Source organism: Pipistrellus kuhlii, unplaced genomic scaffold (genome assembly GCF_014108245.1).
Source record: "Pipistrellus kuhlii isolate mPipKuh1 unplaced genomic scaffold, mPipKuh1.p scaffold_m20_p_15, whole genome shotgun sequence".
NCBI lineage: Eukaryota > Metazoa > Chordata > Mammalia > Chiroptera > Vespertilionidae > Pipistrellus > Pipistrellus kuhlii.
The window spans coordinates 28,844,901-28,864,016 of NW_023425460.1; the positions used below are offsets into that span (position 1 = coordinate 28,844,901).

At 46.9% G+C, this 19,116-nt stretch overlaps 1 protein-coding gene across 2 annotated transcripts; it reads right to left on the bottom strand.

Moving 5' to 3' along the window:
* Nucleotides 1–308: 308 nt before the first annotated feature.
* On the bottom strand, nt 309–18,772 carry LOC118719336 (sodium-dependent serotonin transporter). Of its 2 annotated transcripts, XM_045581953.1 has the most exons (16): nt 18,645–18,772; nt 18,084–18,101; nt 16,982–17,418; nt 14,850–14,984; nt 13,981–14,200; nt 13,085–13,223; nt 12,399–12,533; nt 11,849–11,952; nt 10,489–10,616; nt 10,145–10,257; nt 9,360–9,491; nt 8,224–8,323; nt 6,698–6,798; nt 4,153–4,320; nt 2,800–2,861; nt 309–1,137 (listed from the first exon to the last, which is right to left on the bottom strand). In XM_045581953.1, exons 1-16 carry the CDS (start codon nt 18,698–18,700, stop codon nt 1,074–1,076), a joined length of 2,112 nt encoding a protein of 703 aa, XP_045437909.1. In that variant the 5' UTR covers nt 18,701–18,772; the 3' UTR covers nt 309–1,073. The 2 variants fall into 2 exon arrangements, with proteins under 2 accessions (XP_045437909.1, XP_036294587.1); XM_036438694.1 differs by lacking the exons at nt 2,800–2,861; nt 18,645–18,772 and having other exon boundaries at nt 18,084–18,232.
* Nucleotides 18,773–19,116: the final 344 nt, after the last annotated feature.

The window sequence follows — 19,116 nt, forward strand, 5'->3', positions numbered from 1 at the left end:
TAAGTTTATTAACGCTGGGACAGTGAAGCAAAGGAAGGGCTTTGGTAGAAGAAGCAACAGGAGAGAGCCTAGGCAGGACTTCTTTGGCTCATTGAGAAATAGAAGTCACAGTGAAATAGGTGAACCAGTGTGGGGCTGCAGTTAGCTCACTGGAAAGTCAGAGAAAAGGGGGCCTTGGAGACAGGTTCAGGGGATTAGCCTGGGATGAGCTGCCATTGCCCATTAATCCCCTGGTTGCAAGTCCTGCAGGAACCCTTAGAGTTTAGGAGAAAGACAGCAGAGACACAAGGCGTGGGTGTGCATTAGTGTGAGGCTTTTTATCTTTGGCAGCGGGAATCCTTGGGGAGATCTCAGAGGAGAGTCTTAACAGAATATCCACTAGCTTTCCAGGTGTGTCCTTCAGTATGTTGAGTCATCAAAATGTTCACATAGAGGGATCCGGGTTATTTTCTGGTTGCTTTTATTTTTAAAGAATGTCATTGAAGAGGGACTGAGACCAGCAGTCCTGGGACAGTCTGGAATGTGTAAACAGTTTGCTCCCAAGTGTCCTTGATTAGGGAAGATTAAACCTTGTGATTCATTAGCTGTGATTCATTGGCTGTAAATTGCTCAAATAGTTTGGCCTTGCTTAATTGTCTCCATTTCCCTTATTCCACTTGTCAAGGAATTTCCTTCGCTTCTTACTATCCCCCCACAATACTAATGATCATAACAAGAAAAGATACAGGAGACATTCACAGATGTGATGCCACACCTGATCCTAACTGGCATATGGTGGTTTCCACCCTCCCTACACATCTTCATGCATCCAAGATAGTCCAGTTCAGCTGCATCACAGAGTGTAACATGGCAATCTGTCCAGAGACTTCACAGCAACAAGTGGCTGGAGGCCATAAGAGTTTGGGCACCACAATGTTTTGGGGCTGTGTCTCTATGAAGAAGGCCCTTCCACTGTCAGGTTTAGCTGGAAACTCATTCACTGAGAGGGAGAAGATGAGGTGCGACTTGTCAGAACTGGGGGAAGAGGTTGCTGGAAAACCACTTTCCTCTCATTGAAGCGTTTTATGCAGTGTTCAAGCGGATGTCCCCACACGGAGTTTCTGTTGGTTTTTCCGGTGTGATACTTTTAATAACACGCTGTTGGGAAGAAAATAAGATGTTACAAACATTCTTGTAACTTAACAGTATTGAAAAAAACATTTCAACATTAATATTAAAAAAGAGTTTGAATAGCATCTAATAGTAAATTGGAATAGTCTCTTTGACTTTCCTTAAGAAAGAAATTTCCAATTTATTCATTCTCAGGTAGGAATTAAAATGGAATATTCAGGAACTGTAAGCATCTGGAAACTAATTATGAAAGTCATTATATCACGAATGGGAGAAAATGATAAGCCTTCAATGGAACCTCTGCAGGCTTATAACATGCCTTTGACAACCTGGGAAAATGCATTATTTATTTATTTATTTATTTATTTATTTATTTATTTATTTAGCAGGAGGTTTTCTGTAGCCACACAGGGCTTGGGGAAAAGATAAGTGCTGAATCCTGGCCTTCTGCCAGGTGGTAATCTAAGCAATGGATCGCTGTTGGACGCTTACTTATGAGGGACCAGCATCACTGTGTAAGTCATGAGGGAGGGGCTTCTGTCAATGACCCAATCAAGCTGATTTCCCAACCTTGAGACTTGCAGGCTGCAGGTGCATGTGAGACCCTCCCAATTACAGGTGAGCAAGTTAGGGGCTCACTCCACAAACTCCAACCTTGTGTATGGCTATGGCCCAGAAGAGGTAAACAATTTACCTTTCTCTTAGTCATTTCTTTTTTACCCATACCAAAATTTATATGAACTCTCCCTCTCTCATAGATAAAATGTTACAGACCATCGAGTATGGTATTCATGAAGAATTATAGTCCCTTGGTGTTCTTGCCAAAAAACAAACAAACAAACAAACAAACAAACAAAAAAAAACATGGCATGCTTTATCCCTCTCAGAGACCAAACATGCAGCATGTTATGGCTTCTACGAAGTCATGCAATAAAGAAATCTATTGCCGAAACTGGTTTGGCTCAGTGGATAGAGCGTCTGTATGCAGACTGAAAGGTCCTGGTTCGATTCCGGTCAAGGGCATGTACATTGGTTGCAGGCACATCCCCGGTAGGGAGTGTACAGGAGGCAGCTAATCGAAGTCTCTCTCTCATTGACGTTTCTAGCTCTCTATCTCTTTCCCTTCTTCTCTGTGGAAAATAAATGAAATATATTTTTTAAAAAAGAAAAGAAAAGAAATCGATTTCACTTGCCTTAATCCAGCATTTGCCAAAACTTTTGAAACCAAATCTTTTCCCCAAGCATCAGGCCTATGGATATCCCATGGAACTACTGCTCCTTAAAATATACTAACGTTTGGCCAATGTTAATCCAGTCCAATGAGCACATTTTAAGGATGAAGAAACTCAGGCTCAGAGAAGGTGCATAACTTGCTATAGCTGATTAGGTTTGTCCCTCACAGTCCTCCTTAATTGGCTGTATCATGATACTTACTGATAATCCACTGTTCCCTCTCTGATTACCTATGGCAATTTCCCTTGTTCTATTACTAATAGCCCTACAATCAGCCTCACCTGAATTATTAATGGATCTGAGCTCTCTTAATTATATAATCTTTGGGTGGCATTTCCTTATGACCAACGGGAAATGGAGGGTAGGGGAGATTTGAGAGAAAGATGACAAATATTCGAGGTGCAGTCTGTGACCAAAGGATACTGACATTTATTAACCTGAGTTCCCACCCATGACCTTGGCCTCTGGGTTTGAGTCCATAGAACCAGTGGACCATCATGACTGCCATAAAGGACAAACTGAAGAAACAAATGTAGTGGCTCTAGGTAGGTCTGAGCATGTATTTCAAGCACCACCAGAGCCCAAGGCCCTTTGGGAGAAATGAGGTGGTGACAAGACGGGTTTGGATGCAGGAATTTACTGATTCCCTGCAGAGTTCTTTCTATTCACCTAGAATTCGGTTTTCCTGTTTGTAAAAAAAAAAATAAAAATGAATGAACTCAGTTTTCAAGAAGAGCTGATGTTTAATTGCCTTGTGTTCTCTTGCTTCCTGTTTCTTTTTAAATGTCTTAGGAAGATGAGTGTAGTGTTCTCTAAGAGCCCACGGACCATCCCAACTCAGTTCTCAGGTCATGATAGAGTACCATCCCTCCTAGCTTTTCCCAAGAACCACTCTTCCCCTTTGAACTTATTCCCTGCGAAACATTCACCCACACACTCGTAGTTGACCTGGACTACCAACTTTAGCAGCACAGGATGAAAAATAGCAACCCATCCTCCCTAACCTCTAGCACCAATGACTATTTTTAGCAAACTCTTAATGGCAAACTGAGGACACAAAGAAACTGCACCTAAAGTGCAAATGCGTTGGCCCAGGCATCATTCTGAGCCTCCCTGTACTGTGTGTCCTTGGACAAGCCACTGAAGTAGGAGATTTTGAGCAGAATTATTCTTAGCCTCCATATATTTGCCTCCCAAAAACACTTGCCCACCCACCTCACAAGGTATTTTGATGACAAAATGGGATAATCTACATGAAGATGCTTGGAAAAAGACACAGTCTTATACAAATTGTCAGGTTCTGGTATTAAACATTTTGCAGTCCATTATTAATTAAAGAAACGAACCTTGCTATAATGGCAACTTTTTAAAACTCAAATGGCTTAAGCTAAAACCATGATGTTATGGCATCATCCTTATTTGGTGATGGTTTTCAAAATAGTCCTTGTTACATTGCTGTTAGAAAAATGGCCATGGGCATTTCCCACCATAATCTCCGCTTCAATCAAAATGTGTATGTTGCCCCAGACACCACCAATTTGATGTCCAGGCCAATGGCAAGCAGGAGGCAACATAGTTATCTGGTAAGTCTAGGATGCTACTCACATCCCACACTGCGCGCTACGGTGCTCTCGAGTTTCCAGCTTGCTCCTTTGCTGTTGTATTTGAGGTTTATGGAGAATGCCTGGTATATCAGGGGTCTGCATGATATATGTGGGGGACTTACCTCCTGTGAATAGAGCATAGCATGCAAACCCTTTTCTCCTCAGTTACCAGTCTGAACACGCACATGCACACACATGCACACACCTCCTTCAGTGTCCCCGGAGTGATGACCAGCTGGTAAATCATGTATGTGGGGATGCAGATGAAAGATGAGGTTCCTATGCAGTAACCCAGGATGACACTCCAGTGAGGATAATTATACTGGAAAAGCCGTAGCTGTGGCGGGCTCATCAAAAAACTGAAAATGACAAACTAGAACAGAAATTCCAAGGAACATTAAAAATAACATCTGTGAGACTAGAGATAGTTCTGATTACGATGAACAGCAAGTGTAAAGCTAAGATACTTTCGGGAAATTCCCCAAATGTGATATATCTTAGATTGAACTCTCATACACAAAATTCACTGATTTCTGTGCCTACTTTTCTGCGAAAATAAAACAGCCAGGTGCTTATCTTGATTTCCCCCTCCCCCTCCCCTCCACATTAACCTCCACCGTGGGGATGCCAAGGCCTCCGAATGTTATTTAAGGGAATTACAGCTCCCCATTCAGGGCAAAGGGGAAGAGTGGGGCACCCATCAGAAGTGTTTGGGCCGCTCAGCTCAGACGGTGGAGCAATAAGCTGGCCGCCCCTCCACCACCGCCGCCAGGCTTTGGGCTTCCTAGTCCTCTTTGCGTTGCTTTCATTTCCTCCTGCGTTCCTCAGCTGTGACTGGTTGTGGTCAGATGGAAGGGGCCTCTGTCCAGAGGTGATAATAAGGTTCTTAAGACCTGAAGAGGATTTGGACTCCTGAGTCTGTGTTCCTCCTCTCTCCTGTCTGGGACTCTCTGCTTTCTGCGTTAAGCCTGGGGTTTCAACAAGGCTGGCTGAGCCCTGAGGCGTCTCAACAATGAATGACTGCCTGCTGTAGGCCTGCACAATGGAAGGAATAATGGAGGGAAAACACAGCTTAATATGCTCTTTACTTGAAAATTCAGTGAAAATTTTGACCAAGAAAAACTCCATGTCATGCTTCCAACACGCAGGTTCTGAGTTTTCTTATTTCAGTTTGGTTTTTAGAGAAACCAATGGCATATTATAAATATCAGTTTTTATCTAGTATCCTCTATGTTGAAATCATTATTGCTCTTGATTTATTTTAATTATTTTATAGTCGTAAAGAAGATAGTAATGCAAATTATTTGTGTGCTTGCCTGGCCAATGTGGCTCAGTGGTTGAGCATCAACCTATGAACCAGGAGGTCATAGTTTGACTCCTAGTCAGGGCATATGCCTGGATTTTGGGCTCGATCCCCAGCAGGGGGCATGCAGGAAGCAGCCAATCCATGATTCTCCTCATTGATGTTTCTATCTCTCTCTCCCTCTCCATTCCTCTCTGATATATATATATATATATATATATATATATATATATATATATATATATATATATATATATTTTTTTTTTTTTTTTTTAATGGGCACAATATTATTAGAACCCTTTCCAGGGCCTCAGGAGTAGCACAATGAATCCTTCCCCAGTCTTGAGCGGCTCTTCCTTGTCATGTAACTTTGGATCCTTTACTTAACATTTCTAAGCCTCATTTTCCTTAAATGTACAATAGGGTGTTAGAACTACACTACTTCATAGAATTATTGTGAGGATTAAAAGAGCAATGGGTGTAAGTTTTGCACTAAGGCCTGGTCCTTAATGTCCAATAAATGTTATTTATCACTATCAGTGAACAGGGGGATGAAGCAATACGGTGACTGAGGCCCAGATGGTGTCAGAAGAGTGATTAACCACGGGGGTCACAGTGGCTGGGAGGGGACACAGGAGGGGCTTCAGGAGTGTTGGCTCTGTTTTTGTTTCTGGGTATGGTCTTGGCTACAAAAGTGTGCTCAATTTACAAAATTTCATTGAGATGTACACTTAGGATTTGTACCCTTTTCTGTATAAACTAAAGGCCCAATGCACGAAATTTGTGCAAGGGGCTCAGCCCTGTCACCACTGTGGCCGCCTCCTCTGCCTTGGTCCCTGCCCGCTGGGGCAGCCCCGGCTTCATCTGGAAGGTTGTCCGGAAGGATGTCGGTCTAATTAGCATATTACGCTTTTTATTATCGTTTCCCCGAAAATAAGACAGTGTCTTATATTAATTTTTGCTCCCAAAGATGAGCTAGGTCTTATTTTCAGGGGATGTCTTATTTTTCCATGAAGAAGAATACGGTACACATTTATTGTTAAATGAAAATAAAGGAAACGGTAGTTGTCAACACAAACCAGACAAACTGTGAATCCTACAGTATCAAGAATTTACTCATTTATTCAATGACAATCATGTCATCATCTTCTGGAAAATCATCATAACAATCCAATTCCTGAATTTCCTGGTGAATTTCTTGTGACTCCATTTCTTTCAGAATCAGTGGACCAAATCTCTCATGTTTAGCCTAGGGGGGGGCCTTATTTTTGGGGGATGCCTTATATTTCACTCAGAAGGAAACCTGTAAGTAGGTCTTATTTTCAGAGGATGTCTTATTTTCAGGGAAACACGGTATTATAGATGTTACACTTCAATAAAATTTATTTTTTCTAAGTGTTTACGTGGACCTTTCTCTAGGGCCTGATGGAGGAAAATGACAACTCACCAGGAGAAACAGAGGGCTGATGACCACCCAGCAGATTCTCCAAAACCACCCAGGGCTGAAGCCCAGCATTTCCTTCACATCGCTGCAGAACTGAGTGATGCCTACAGTCGTCGGAAAGAGAGAGAGGTTGATCGACAGGGAGAGGACACGGACTGTCTGATCCCTTGATTCTCAGAGAAGCAGCAGCTCTGAAATTTCTCATGGGAGAGGCTCAGGGCACCAATCTGGTCTGAAAGTGGGACAGGGGGGCTTGTCACAGAACTTCATTTCTTAGCCAGCAACACAGAGTGGGAGAGGAGGCGGACATGCGGGGAGAAACCTAAAGGCCCCTCTTGGTGCCCACACTGCTTTTCTAAGATCTCAGCCCGCCCAACAGAGACTGACTTTGACCATGTTAACCCTGTAGTGGGAACTTCCAAGAGAAAATGTTAACCACACCATGGTCCATTCACGTGCGAGGCCACAACCACGGCTCCTCTATAAAGGTAATTGGCCTGGAAGTAGAAGAGAGACCCCAGCTGGTGAGAAATTGAGACGGGGAAGGGAGGTAGTTCTGTGTTTACTTCCCTGAGAGCACCCAGCAATACTTTGGGCAGGTCTATAGTGATGCACACACTTGGTTGTCTGAACTACTGAGGAGGTGGGGAGGACTTCTTTTAAAAAACTGAGCTCACATGCAACTCACAATATGGGGACCCCTTCCTGATGATATGCAGAATGACAAACAGGCTAATGCTGATTTACTATCATAGAAACTAGGAAAATGAATACATTTCAGAATGAAGTAATCACTTCTTGATTTCAAAGATGAAGACAGGCATCTCTGAACCTGGCTGTCTTTATTCACTCCAGTTGCCAGTGCCCTCCCCATCCCACCCGGAGGCTCTTGGGACTCCTGCCAATGGACCTGTGTCAACTCACTATCTCTGCTCTTGTTGGTTTCATCCTTATCAGATTCCATCCCAGGACCAGGAGAGTTTTTTTTGTTTGTTTGTTTGTTTTTGTTTTTATTTTGTTTTGTTTTGTTTTTAGGGCAGATAATCCAAACAGGAACATTCTTGCCTCTTCCCTAGAAACTAAGCTCCTAAACTCTGCCTCAGGGCTTGGAGGGAGCTCTTGCGAAATTTAAATCGAGGGCCACTCTGTACAACAGTCCACTCTGCAAATGCATCCACTGTGTGCTAGTTCCTTGTGTTGGGTCCAATTCTTAGAGCCAGCCAGGATCTCAAACATCCACTGTGGGTGAGCTGTTAGGGAACCGCGTTAGCCTGTCTCCACTGGATAGACATTTAAATTCAGAAAGGAAAGAATGTCCTTCCAAGGATATGAGCAACCTGCTGTAGAGAGTGTGGAGGAGATGGGGACCTGCTTTGGAAGAAGACGCTCAACTGAGCTTATCTTACAGGTCCACCAGGAGGTGATATCTTGCACACTGCCCTGTCTTTTAGGGAAATCAGCCCTTCTCTATTCTGGGGGTTTCAGGCTGATATAGAAAGGACAGTGGCTGGTAGAAGGAAGCATCTTACCATAGAACCAAAACACAGCAATGGCTTCTAACAGGGCAACGGTGAGCACTGCGGGCCCCGTGGCGTACTCCTCCAGCAGCTTCACCACGTAGGCCCCGCCCTGGAAAGGAGATCGGGACCCTGGTTAGGGACCCTGTGAGGCATTGCCTCCTCTTTACCACAGGGGCCAAAAGAAGCTTCTTCACTAAAGATAATTCTGAAAATGCCATCGTGGACCTAATTATAAGTATCTCTCGGACTGGCCTTCTCAGGGTGGGCCAGATGTCACCCCATCAGATATCTTTTCCTTCCTAGGGAGCACTCTCTTCTTGACTCCTCTCTCCACTAAGTTCTAAGAGATGAACTCAAAAGAGCCTTGATCAACTTTCTTCAACTTACCAAACACCTACTGTGTACTCTGCCTTGGAGAATCCCGGTCCCTAAAGACTGAATCTGAGAGGGCCCACAAAACCAGACCCACTGAGCACATTGGTCACACGTGGTTCTGCCTTCTGTCCTAACTCACAAATCCCTGGGTCCTGCTCTGGATGTCACCATCCACTGAAGCTCCACAGACATTGGAGTCATGGCTTGAAGATGCTTATCTGCAAAATCTTCCTTGAGACAGAATACAAGCCCGGGCTGCCTGTGGGTACCATCTAATGCCCGTTTCACAGTATTTGCTTCATCTAGCAACAAACAGACAAGCAAATACTGGAGAGGGTCTAACTCCTTCACCATTATGAATTCTCTGGAGGAGACAAGGTGACATTACCAGCCTCCAGATGTTCCGCATATGAAGACATGAGGGCACTATTGCCATGGAAGCAGCCCTGAGGACTGGAAATAAACTGGAAAAGCAATTCTTAGTTTTTCTCCAGATATCCTGCCAACCCTAAAATCTGACAGGATCTCCTGTAAAATGTGAAGAGCCTCCGGATCACTAGCACAGATTCTACAAACAGGTGCCACCAGAACCAACCTTTCTTTTTATCCTTGATGGCAAGCTTTTTATAAGCAGCCACAACCTTTTCTACGCCCTTCTTTTGGCCTCAAAGCCAGGGCACCGTGTGGGATGGGGGGAAAGGCACGGCTTCAGGTAGTGTTCTCCTGCCTCTGGGGAGGCTGACTCAAAGGCTGAGGGTCACGGTACTCACAAAGGTCAGGGTGGCCAGGGACCCGAAGAAGCAGGTAATGATCACACCGAGCACAAACAGCTCCCGGCGCTTGGACCAGATGTGGGGAAACTCATCCAGCACACCTGTGACCACTGCCTCCAAGCCTGCAAACTGAGAGACACACACAAATGGTCACAGGGAGGCTTTGGGACAAACCTGTTACCTTCTAGGACCGAAACCAGGAAGGCGGGATTAAGACTGCTGCGTGAGCAGTCAAGCTGATCATGACCAGTTTCCCCTATTCCCCAGCCCTCACTGGAAATATATTTTTTCTGTCTACACTGTCGTATAGAACCCATCCCAAGAAACATGAAGCAAAGAAAATATAGCATATGGACAGAACTTTTTATGTGGGGAGCCTTCAACTCAAAGCCAAGACTCCTTCTCCACACCAAGTGCAAAGTGTCGAGCTGGATGTTGGGTGGCCAGGCACTGAGACACAGAGGGACCTTGCCCTGGCCTTTAGCTGCTGCCATCTGGTCGAGGGACAGTGGACAGTAATAACAGTTTACATATGCTGAGCCTTGGCCTGTGCTTGTGTACATACACACAGTCACCCCATTAATGACTCTAGATTACCAGAGGATGATAAGGGCAGTTGATGAGGAGTGAATAATGGGCTAGGGAGCCCCTGGGGACAGGGGGCAGGCCAGGATGGGAGGGAGTGGGTGCAACTTCCTCCTTCATCTCCCCTTCCTCCTCCCCTCCTTCCCTCCCTCCTCTTCTGCCTCCCCAGAGCCAGATTTCCCTCCCCATTCACTCACTGTGCTATCCAAGCCCAGTGTGATTAACATCAAGAAGAAGATGATGGCAAAGAACGTGGACGCCGGCATGTTGGCGATGGCTTCTGCGTATGCGATGAAGAGAAGAGTGGGGCCTGAGACAGAGGGGAGAGGGGAGAAGCCCACAGTGTAGTCCAGGCCCTGGTATAAGGGAACCACCCCATTCCTACCATGGCCTGGAGAGGGTTGAGCTCTTCGAGGCATTACATTTTTCTAAAATCTTTGAAATTTTTAAAAGAAACTCCAAAGTTAGATACTGAACAGATGCAGCGAGCAGCAAAGCGATTCATTGGGAGTAAGGGACCTAAACAGAACAACGGTCCTACCCGCATCCTTGGCCACCTCGGACACATCTTCCTTCCTCATCTCAGCCATGTATCCAAGCACCGTGAAAATGACAAATCCGGAGAGCAAGCTGGTCATGCAGTTCACTGCACTCGTCACCAGGGCATCTCTGGAGCAGAAAACCCAAGGGGGCTGAGATATTTCCAAATCAGGAGTCTGAGGAGCCTTTGCCTCCAGCTGGAGCAAGGGTGAGTAGGCTCAGCTCACAGGGACTTCAAGCCTGACCTGGTGTCCCCTCCTCTCCTCCCAGCTCCCGGCCTCCCAGAGCTTGGATCAAGCTCAAAGCACAAAGTGCCATTGTGGGCTCACGTGGCGGGGAGGCCCGCAGGTTAGGGGTGGGTTTCAGTCCTGTTGTGAACCAGCACAGCACCCACCTCTCGGTTCAAACACAGCTGCTGTGAAGTGGGGCCTGGGTTGGAGTGGGAGCCAGAAGGGGACCTTGGCCTCACATTTGTGAAGTCCTCAGATTTAGACTTTTGACACTCTGGGCAAATGAGACTACAAGATGGCCACAGTGATATCCTGACACTTTTAATAGAAGAGCTCATCATCGGACTTCCAGCTGGTGTCCTAACGCAAGGCCATACCTCTTGGGTTGTTTGTAAATTCATTTAAAGACACACACACACACACACACACACACACACAAGTTCTGTAATTATCTTATTAATAGCATAATTTGATTGCTGCAACTTGCCATCTATGATAGAACACTAAAACAAAGCCCACTCTAAAGATGATGAGCGATATTTAAATCACAATTGGTACAATGCTCTCTGTTTTGTCAACATTCCTGAAATAAGATTTGCCACAAGAATTATGGCATTTTGTGTTGGTCAACATAGTTCAATCATATTTTTCGTGTATATACAGGATGTCCCCAAAAGTGTATACACATTCATTGTTGATAGACCAATTAATGATTTTTTCTTTTCAGATTTAACTGATTGGAATTAATTATTATTCAAAGTATGTATACATTTTGGGGGGGACATCCTGTATATATAAACTAATTATCATATTATCATCGTGTTGTTAAATACAATAAGCCTAATATAAACATTTAGTGCCTGTTGTAATTTTTGAAAACCTGCTTTAGCATTTCTGAATTAATGTTTTTAGTATACAGAGACTCTCACAAAGTGGAAGTGGCCTGAGGCCTCTCTCAACCCCTGGGTGGCCTGGGTGAATTGGTCAGGGATCTGTGGCACCTAGGAGGATCAGAATCTCAATATGGCCCCAGCCAGGTTGGAGACCATTGATTCAATCACCTTCCTCCCAACCAGCTAACTTACACTCATCCCACTTTTCAGTTTTGCTTGGAGGGCCCTCAATACTCACTGATAGCAGTTGTTGTTGAATTTGTTGTAGCTAGCAAAAGCCAGTAGGACCCCAAAGCCAGGACCCAGAGAGAAGAAGATCTGAGAGGCAGCAGCGACCCACACCTGGAACACAGCAGAGGTGGGGTAAGGGCTGAGACCTGGGCCAGCACTGGGTGCCAGCAGGCCCAGCACACTCGGGCTTTTGCATGACTACGTGCCCACACAAAGAAGCAGCTCTCAAGGCCCATTCTAGGGACGGCCACATCTCAGATGCAAACAAATGCAATTTCTCTTCTTTCAGGCATAAACCAATCCGGGGCCCTCAACTGTAGGTTATAAGACTGCCACAGTGATATCCTGACACTTTTAATATAAGAGCTCATTATCGGACTTCCAGCTGGTGTCCTAGCGCAGGCCTTATCTCTTGGGTTGTATGTAAATTCATTTAAAGCATCATTGCACACCTGCCATTGAACCCAAATTTTACTTGTTGCTACTATCCTTTTTGGAGGACTAGCTTCGCTTAGTAAAATGACAAATAGGTGCACACCGTTTCCTCATCCTCTTACCTCTGTCTCCAGGAGTTTCTGCCAGTTCGGTTCCAAGTAGAAGAGAACCCCCCTCCAGGCTCCGGGGAGGGTGGCCCCCCTCACCAGCAGGACCACAAGGACGATGTAAGGGAAGGTGGCTGTCACCCACACCACCTGTGAGGAAGGAGACACATGGCTGCTGGTGTCTTTTATTCTTAAAAACCCCTAAGAAAGGGTCTACCTTTCTTTCTCCCCCCCCCCCCCCCTGTAATTTTAGGAGGCAGGGTGGTGTGGTAGAAAGATCACAGATTTTAGAATCAGCCAGCAACCTGACCCACTGCTTGCTGGTACTAACTACCTCCAAATGCACTCCCACCTGTAAGTGGGCAAAGTATCTAGCAGGAAACAATCAATAGCCAGTGAGTGTAAAGCACTGGACATGGTCCACGAGGGGGTTCAATAAGTTATTGCCACTACTATTAATTGTAACACTAACAGGGGGGTAAAGAAATTTTTTTTTTTAGAAGTCATCTAATCGTTCTTGGGATTGGCCCATTTCTAGAACTTTCTAATAGATTTGGTGAAGAGAGACTGAGCATCATGGAAGATGTCTGGTGTAGAAGGAAATGTCCCCCTGTCTGTGGCTGTCCGGGCTACCGAGTTCTGAATTTGAGAGCCTCTGGGGCTGCTTGGCAGGCCTGGATCAGCAGTCAGAGTCTCCTTACCTTGCCAGATGTTTTGACGCCTTTCCAGATGCTAAAATAGATAACAGCGAAGATCAGCGTGATGCAGAGGACCAGCTGCCAGCTGATGCTGCCCAAGTCCTGGAGCCCCGTAGACCTGTGGATCTGCAGGATGTGGCGCCTGGAGAGAAAGAGACAGAAAGGCCCAGGAGATGGTACGAGTGGTGACCTGAGCACACAGCTGGTGACACCTGCAGGAGGTGCCAAGAGAAGGAATGGACACGGCACTGCAAGCACCCAGTGGGCACTAAGCCTCAGCAAGAGCTGGGATTGGCTCTGCCCAGCCTGAAGGAGAGACCAGCACATTCAGCTGACCAACCCTGGGAACACGCTCAGCCCAAAGCCAGTCTTCAGGTCTCTCCGTGCCTGGCTAGGGCCTGACCAACCAGGAGACGTGACCAGCGCAACTGGCTTCAGGGCCACGAGGATTGTCTGTGTGGGAAGAAGGCCCTTTCCCCACCCCAAACCAGCACTCTCTTTGGGCTGCCATTGCCAAAAGGCAGCATTAAACAATGCTCCCTACTGCGGGTATCTTCTGCCAAAGGGGAAAGCCCACTTAGGAAGTGAACACACGAAACTAGACACTATGTGACTATATTCAAACTATTGATGTGGTCCAAGGCTTGGCTTCCATGATACTGGCCCAGGAAGAAGGGAGGTTTGGAGCAGGAGAGGAATTTTGGGATGTGACGGTAGGGGTCGTCCTGGGCATGTCAGAGCTGCCTGGCTTGGCACGTAGGAAAGGACCAGATGGCACAGAGAGCGATGGTTACGGAGCACTCAAGGGAGAGTTCCCCCAACTCTAGATCCAGCCTGGGCCAAACCCCAGGAATGTGGCCCGCCCTCAACAGACCACCCCGTCCCTTACAGGCACTTACGTGTAAAATTCCTCCGCCGGGGACGTGGAGTGGGGCGTCCAGGTGATGTTGTCCTCCGAGAAGTAGTTGGTGCAGTTGGCCGTGTTCCAGGGGTTCTCGCAGTTGGTCCAGGGCAGCTGGGCCGTGAAGGAGGAGATGAGGTAGTAGAGGGCCCAGGCCATGATGGTGTTGTAGTAGAAGGCGGTGTAAAGGGCGATGATGCAGGTGGTGTAGCCAATCCCTGGGGCAGAGGAGGAGGGAGGCCAAGTGTGAAAGGCAGCCCAACAGTGAAAGACGGAATGGAGGAGGGGGAGGGGCCCGCCACTCATTTCATTCCCCAAGGACTCTGGGAGGCCTTGGAAAAATGGCAATGTGACCGAAACAGGTTTGGCTCAGTGGAATAGAGCGTCAGTCTGCAGACTGAAAGGTCTCAGGTTTGATTCTGGTCAAGGGCATGTACATTGGTTGCAGGCACATCCCCGAAGGGGGTTGTGCAGGAGGCAGCTGGTCTCATCATCATTTCTAGCTCTCTATCCTTCTCCCTTCCTCTCTGGGGGGGGGGGGGGGGGGGGGGGGAAATATATATATATATATTTTAAATGGCAATGTGGTAAAATGACTTCCGTGGATTTGCAAGGTTACATGTTTCAGAAATTGTGTATGTGGCTATCAATGCTTTTAAGTTTTTCTATTCAGTTTACTTTTGATGGTCATTCATTCTGTTTCCCTTTAATAGTCTCCTACAACTTGAGCAGTCAAAAACTTAATGATTGTACCCAAGTTATTTCCCAGGGTTACCGGAGGCCTAACTCCAGAAGGTCCCCAGCTCCCGCCCAAAGGTGGAAATCACCGCTTCTTGGAAAACCCACCCACTCGAGCCTTTCCGTTACCTTTGAAAATCGGGCAGATTTTCTTCCATACTGAAATGCACCCATTTCGGTGGTACTGGCCCAGCACAAGCTCCATGTAGAAGAGTGGGATCCCCCCAAAAATGGCCATGATGGTGTATGGGATCAGGAACGCCCCTGAAGCAGATGAAAGACAACTTCAATCCCTTCCCCCATCTGTCCCAGGAAGGCCCAACCGACCTGCACACCAGGTTCCACACCGGGAGCCACAGAGCCATCTGACGCTCAGCATCATGGACCATGGCCCTGGTGCTGAGTGCCGCCGCTCTGTGCTCCGCTGGTCTTGGTGCTTTGCCAGGAGTAGCCACAAACATAGCTGCATGGCGAAAGTGAGGTTTTGGAGGAGGCAGAGAGCAAAGGGAAAGAAAGCTGGGCTTGGGAGTCAACAGAACAGGCACTGGGACCAGTTCCACTTCGAACTGCCTGGAGTTCCCAGGCCAACATATCCTCTCTGAGTATTGGCTCCCCTATCACATGACTGGGTTGAGGAGAGCTGAGGTTCCCATACACAGCCATCCATCCTACTCACTGGTGGCTTAACCACATACATCTACCCAGACTTCCTGACGCAGAAGCTCCAGGGTCTCACAAAAAACGTTTAAGCTCCCCAGAGTATTCTGATGCAGCCAGTCCATGGATCAGTGTTTGGGAACCTGGGGTCAGATCTCCTGTGACAAACAGGTGCGATAATCTACAAGTCACTGAATTAGAACTTTGTTCACTATTGATGATCCGTAGTGAGCTATTGCCTTTAATTCCCCTGAGCCAGAACACTGCCCCCAAGCCAGTTCGGCAGATGTGGCTGAGACTGGGAAAGGGCAGAGCTGCTGCGTGTGTGGCCATGCTGGTCTCGCATGGCTGAGGCAGAACGTGGAAATGCCGAGTTAAGGCTGCTCACCTGCAGCCTGAGTTTCAGCCCAAAGGATGGATGAGCTGTGATTTTCCCTGACAACTTGCCCTCCCATTAAGTGCTTTGAACCAAGAAGCCTGAAGTCAGTGTCGCTCAGAAAGGTCCCACCTGACTTACAATCTGGGGACATCTGGATGGAGCATAAGAACCGTGTTGTGTTCTCTCTGTGGCATTTGTCCAAAGGGCTTTGGCTTGCCTGACTTCACCGCAGGGACTGAGTGTCTCACTGGTGACCCAGCACCTTAAGTAACACTCAGGCTAAAGGTGAGTCCTTCCAAGCTGGAGATAAGGCTCTGCTCCCCTCCCCTCTACAGGAACTGCTTTTGCAGCTGCATGGACCATGGCCCTCAAAAGCAGCAAAGACAGGAAGTTCTGTGTTTGATGGACACAAATGAGTTACACCCCTCCCCCTTCCCTCACACAACCTTATTTTAGCTGCCCTTCCAAATCCATTGTCAGAACTCCTGTCAAAATAAATATCTACTGATTTGACTCCCATCTCCTGTCCTTTTCCTATGCTGATGGCAAGTCCAATGTCAGCCCCATACCTACCCACTCCCCTCTTTGGGGCTCCCATATCCATGCCTGCTATTTTTCATAATCTACACGTTCACTGCTCTGAAGGTGTTAGGGGTAGAAGGAGGAACAAGAAATAGTCACTGGCCTCAAAAACCTAACCCTTTTGTTGGAGACACGAGACACAGCCCCATGCATGGCCTGGAGTTGGTATTGTCATGTTTGCCTGGTTTCAGCTCTGGATCATGCCTAGGCTGTGTCTTAAGACTCTGGACCTGAGGTGACACCCTTTTCTGATCTCACACAGGTCCAAAGGCCCAGGAGGGTCTGGACTCTCGAGACTCCCCCCCTCCCCATTTTTTCCTGCCACAGATCTGGACTTCTCTGAGCAGGAGTGAAGGAGCTCAGCACACTGCAGCTGGTGATCCCCCGGTCTCGCTGGGTGGAAGAGGAGCTTGGATAATACAGGGATGGAAGGGAGCACTGATGGTGGTGGATGATGCTGAAGATCTGCTGAGGTCAGGGTTGGGAGATTTCACTTAGCGTCACAGCCCAGAGAGCCACAGACACGCAGATTTTGTCTGGAGATTTATCTTTTAGTTAGGGTTCTACGTCTAAGTGATCATGTTCCCAGACCCATATTAGTTAAGCAAGACAGAAAAGGTTGCCTGTGGCCCATGATACTGACCCCCTCCATTCTGGTAACATACGTAGGGAAATCGCCAGACGTTGCCCAGGTCCACGGCATAGCCAATTACAGATAAGAGGAAATCCATCTTCTTGCCCCAGGTCTCCCGTTCCTCTTGGTGACCCTCAGCCACTAGGGCGGTGGTGGCAACCTGGATGGAGTACTGGGTGTCATCTCCTGCACCAGGGCTCAGAACCCCTGAGTACCCATTGGGGATCTGGCCGGACTCCACCTTATCCCCAGGGGTGGGGACACCCTTCTGTAGAATTCCATTTTCTTGACAGTCTTCTCCATCCTTGTGCAGTGATGGTTGCTTCTGGGGATTTAAGGATGTGATCTCCATCCTGTTGGCTAATAGATGACGCTGGTGCCCATCTGCCAAGAATCTGAACTGAATTCTTTGTGCACGACCTATGTCACCGCGATTGAGAGCTCTGCTGGAAAGGCACACAGAGAAAGGAGAAGAGAATTAACCATGTTACTTCGCTTTGGTTTTAACGCATCATCCGTCTTAAACTACACTGGTTAATGGGGTTACAAGTGCACCTGTTAAATGTGAGACATCCTATTTGCTGTGAGAGTCAATAACGTCAACTACATTTTCCAACCTATACAAGATATCAAACCACAACCAAGTTCTGAAAAGGAAAAAACAAAACAAAACAAAAATACAATATATAGCAGCCCTGGCCAGTTTGGTTCAATTGATTGGGTGACGACCCATGTACTAAAGGGGGGTCACAGTTTCTATGCCAGGTCAGGGCACATGCCCAGGTTGCGGGTTTGATTCCCAGTCAGTGTGCATGTGGAGGCAGATGTTCGATGTTTCTCTATCTCTCCTTTTCCCTTCTTCTCTCTCTCTAATATCAAAGAAAAACATTTTGTTTGTTTTTTAAAAAAGAGTTTTTAAACAAACAAACAAACAAACAAACAAAAGCAACAACAACAAAACCCACAGCAAATCATCAAGGTCCTTCCCAGGCTCTATTTAAGAACAAAGTATTGACTTCACTTGGGACTGGAATCTCCTGCTGGAGTTTCTCAGTGACTCAGAGGAATGTAAGAAGAGGGCTTGCTTCAACCAAGCCCCCGGAGTACTCACTTGGTCCTGGATGCTGTGCTGGGAAGCGAATAACAAATAAAGAGGCAGTTTTGGCCTGCACGTAGATAAGGAAGGTTCTTCCATTTAAGCTGAACACTCCAAACATACTTTATGTAAACTACAGGTGTGCACATGAAGAGGAAAACAGTAAAGGACAGAGATGAAAAGGCCCCCTTTTATGAGGCATCAGCAGCTCCTGAGCTTTAGACTTTTTCACTCCCCCTATCTCCCAGCTCTCAAGAACCTGAAGAATTCAGTTCAGGTTCTTGGCAGATGGGCATCAGCGTCACCTATTAGCCAACAGGATGGAGATCACATCCTTCTAGCTGGCTCCTGGCTATGTCCGCTCCATCTGTGCTTCTCCTTTCTGAATCGCCTAAGGTCCTGCTGGGCCTCACACAGCACTGCTGCTCACCATTCATTCTTCTTGCCACTCCCAGCAGCTCCTGTAGCCAACCCACTTGTTATTCTGCAATAGTGGGCTGCGGGGGCACCTCTGATCCACTCCAGAAGATCCAGAGAAAGTAGGTTGGCAGCTACAGATGCCGGTGTGGCTGGTACCTCTGTTCCCACACACTGTGGTGGAGAGGGCTGGGCCAGGCCTCCTGAGCCTTCATATCACTGTCGTGTGTTGGGGTGTAGGAAAGTCGGCTCAGCTCGCTCTCCTCTGGATTGAGGTCTGAGACGTCAAACGTGGGGTATAAATGCGAGCCCTTTTGGACTTTAAACCTATAACCTGTTATAAAATCATAAGCAGCCCAAACCTCCCAGCTAATTTCATTTCTTCAGGGCCTGAACTTTTCAAACTCTGCAAACAGGGTGGGAGTTGAAATATGTTCCTGTTTAGCTCAGATCGCATACCTTTCTCGGACAAGACACCTAGGGATGCCTGCCACCCCTATTCAAAACTGCAAAGATTTACCCTAACGTTGCAAATCCAACAGCTGGAGGATGGCTAGGCATTGGTAGCTAATAAAAGTGGCAGTGTATGTGGCCTATATGCCTGGGACTTTTAGTGAACATAACTATCACA

Coding starts and splice junctions, on each gene's coding strand:
- LOC118719336 (XM_036438694.1), bottom strand. CDS start 18,217: ATGTGCACACCTGTAGTTTACATAAAGTATGTTTGGAGTGTTCAGCTT. Junction 17,419..18,083: donor AGCACAGCATCCAGGACCAA/GTGAGTACTCCG, acceptor GTGCCTTTCCAG/CAGAGCTCTCAATCGCGGTG. Junction 4,321..6,697: donor TCAGCCCTCTGTTTCTCCTG/GTGAGTTGTCAT, acceptor TTTCTGTTCTAG/TTTGTCATTTTCAGTTTTTT.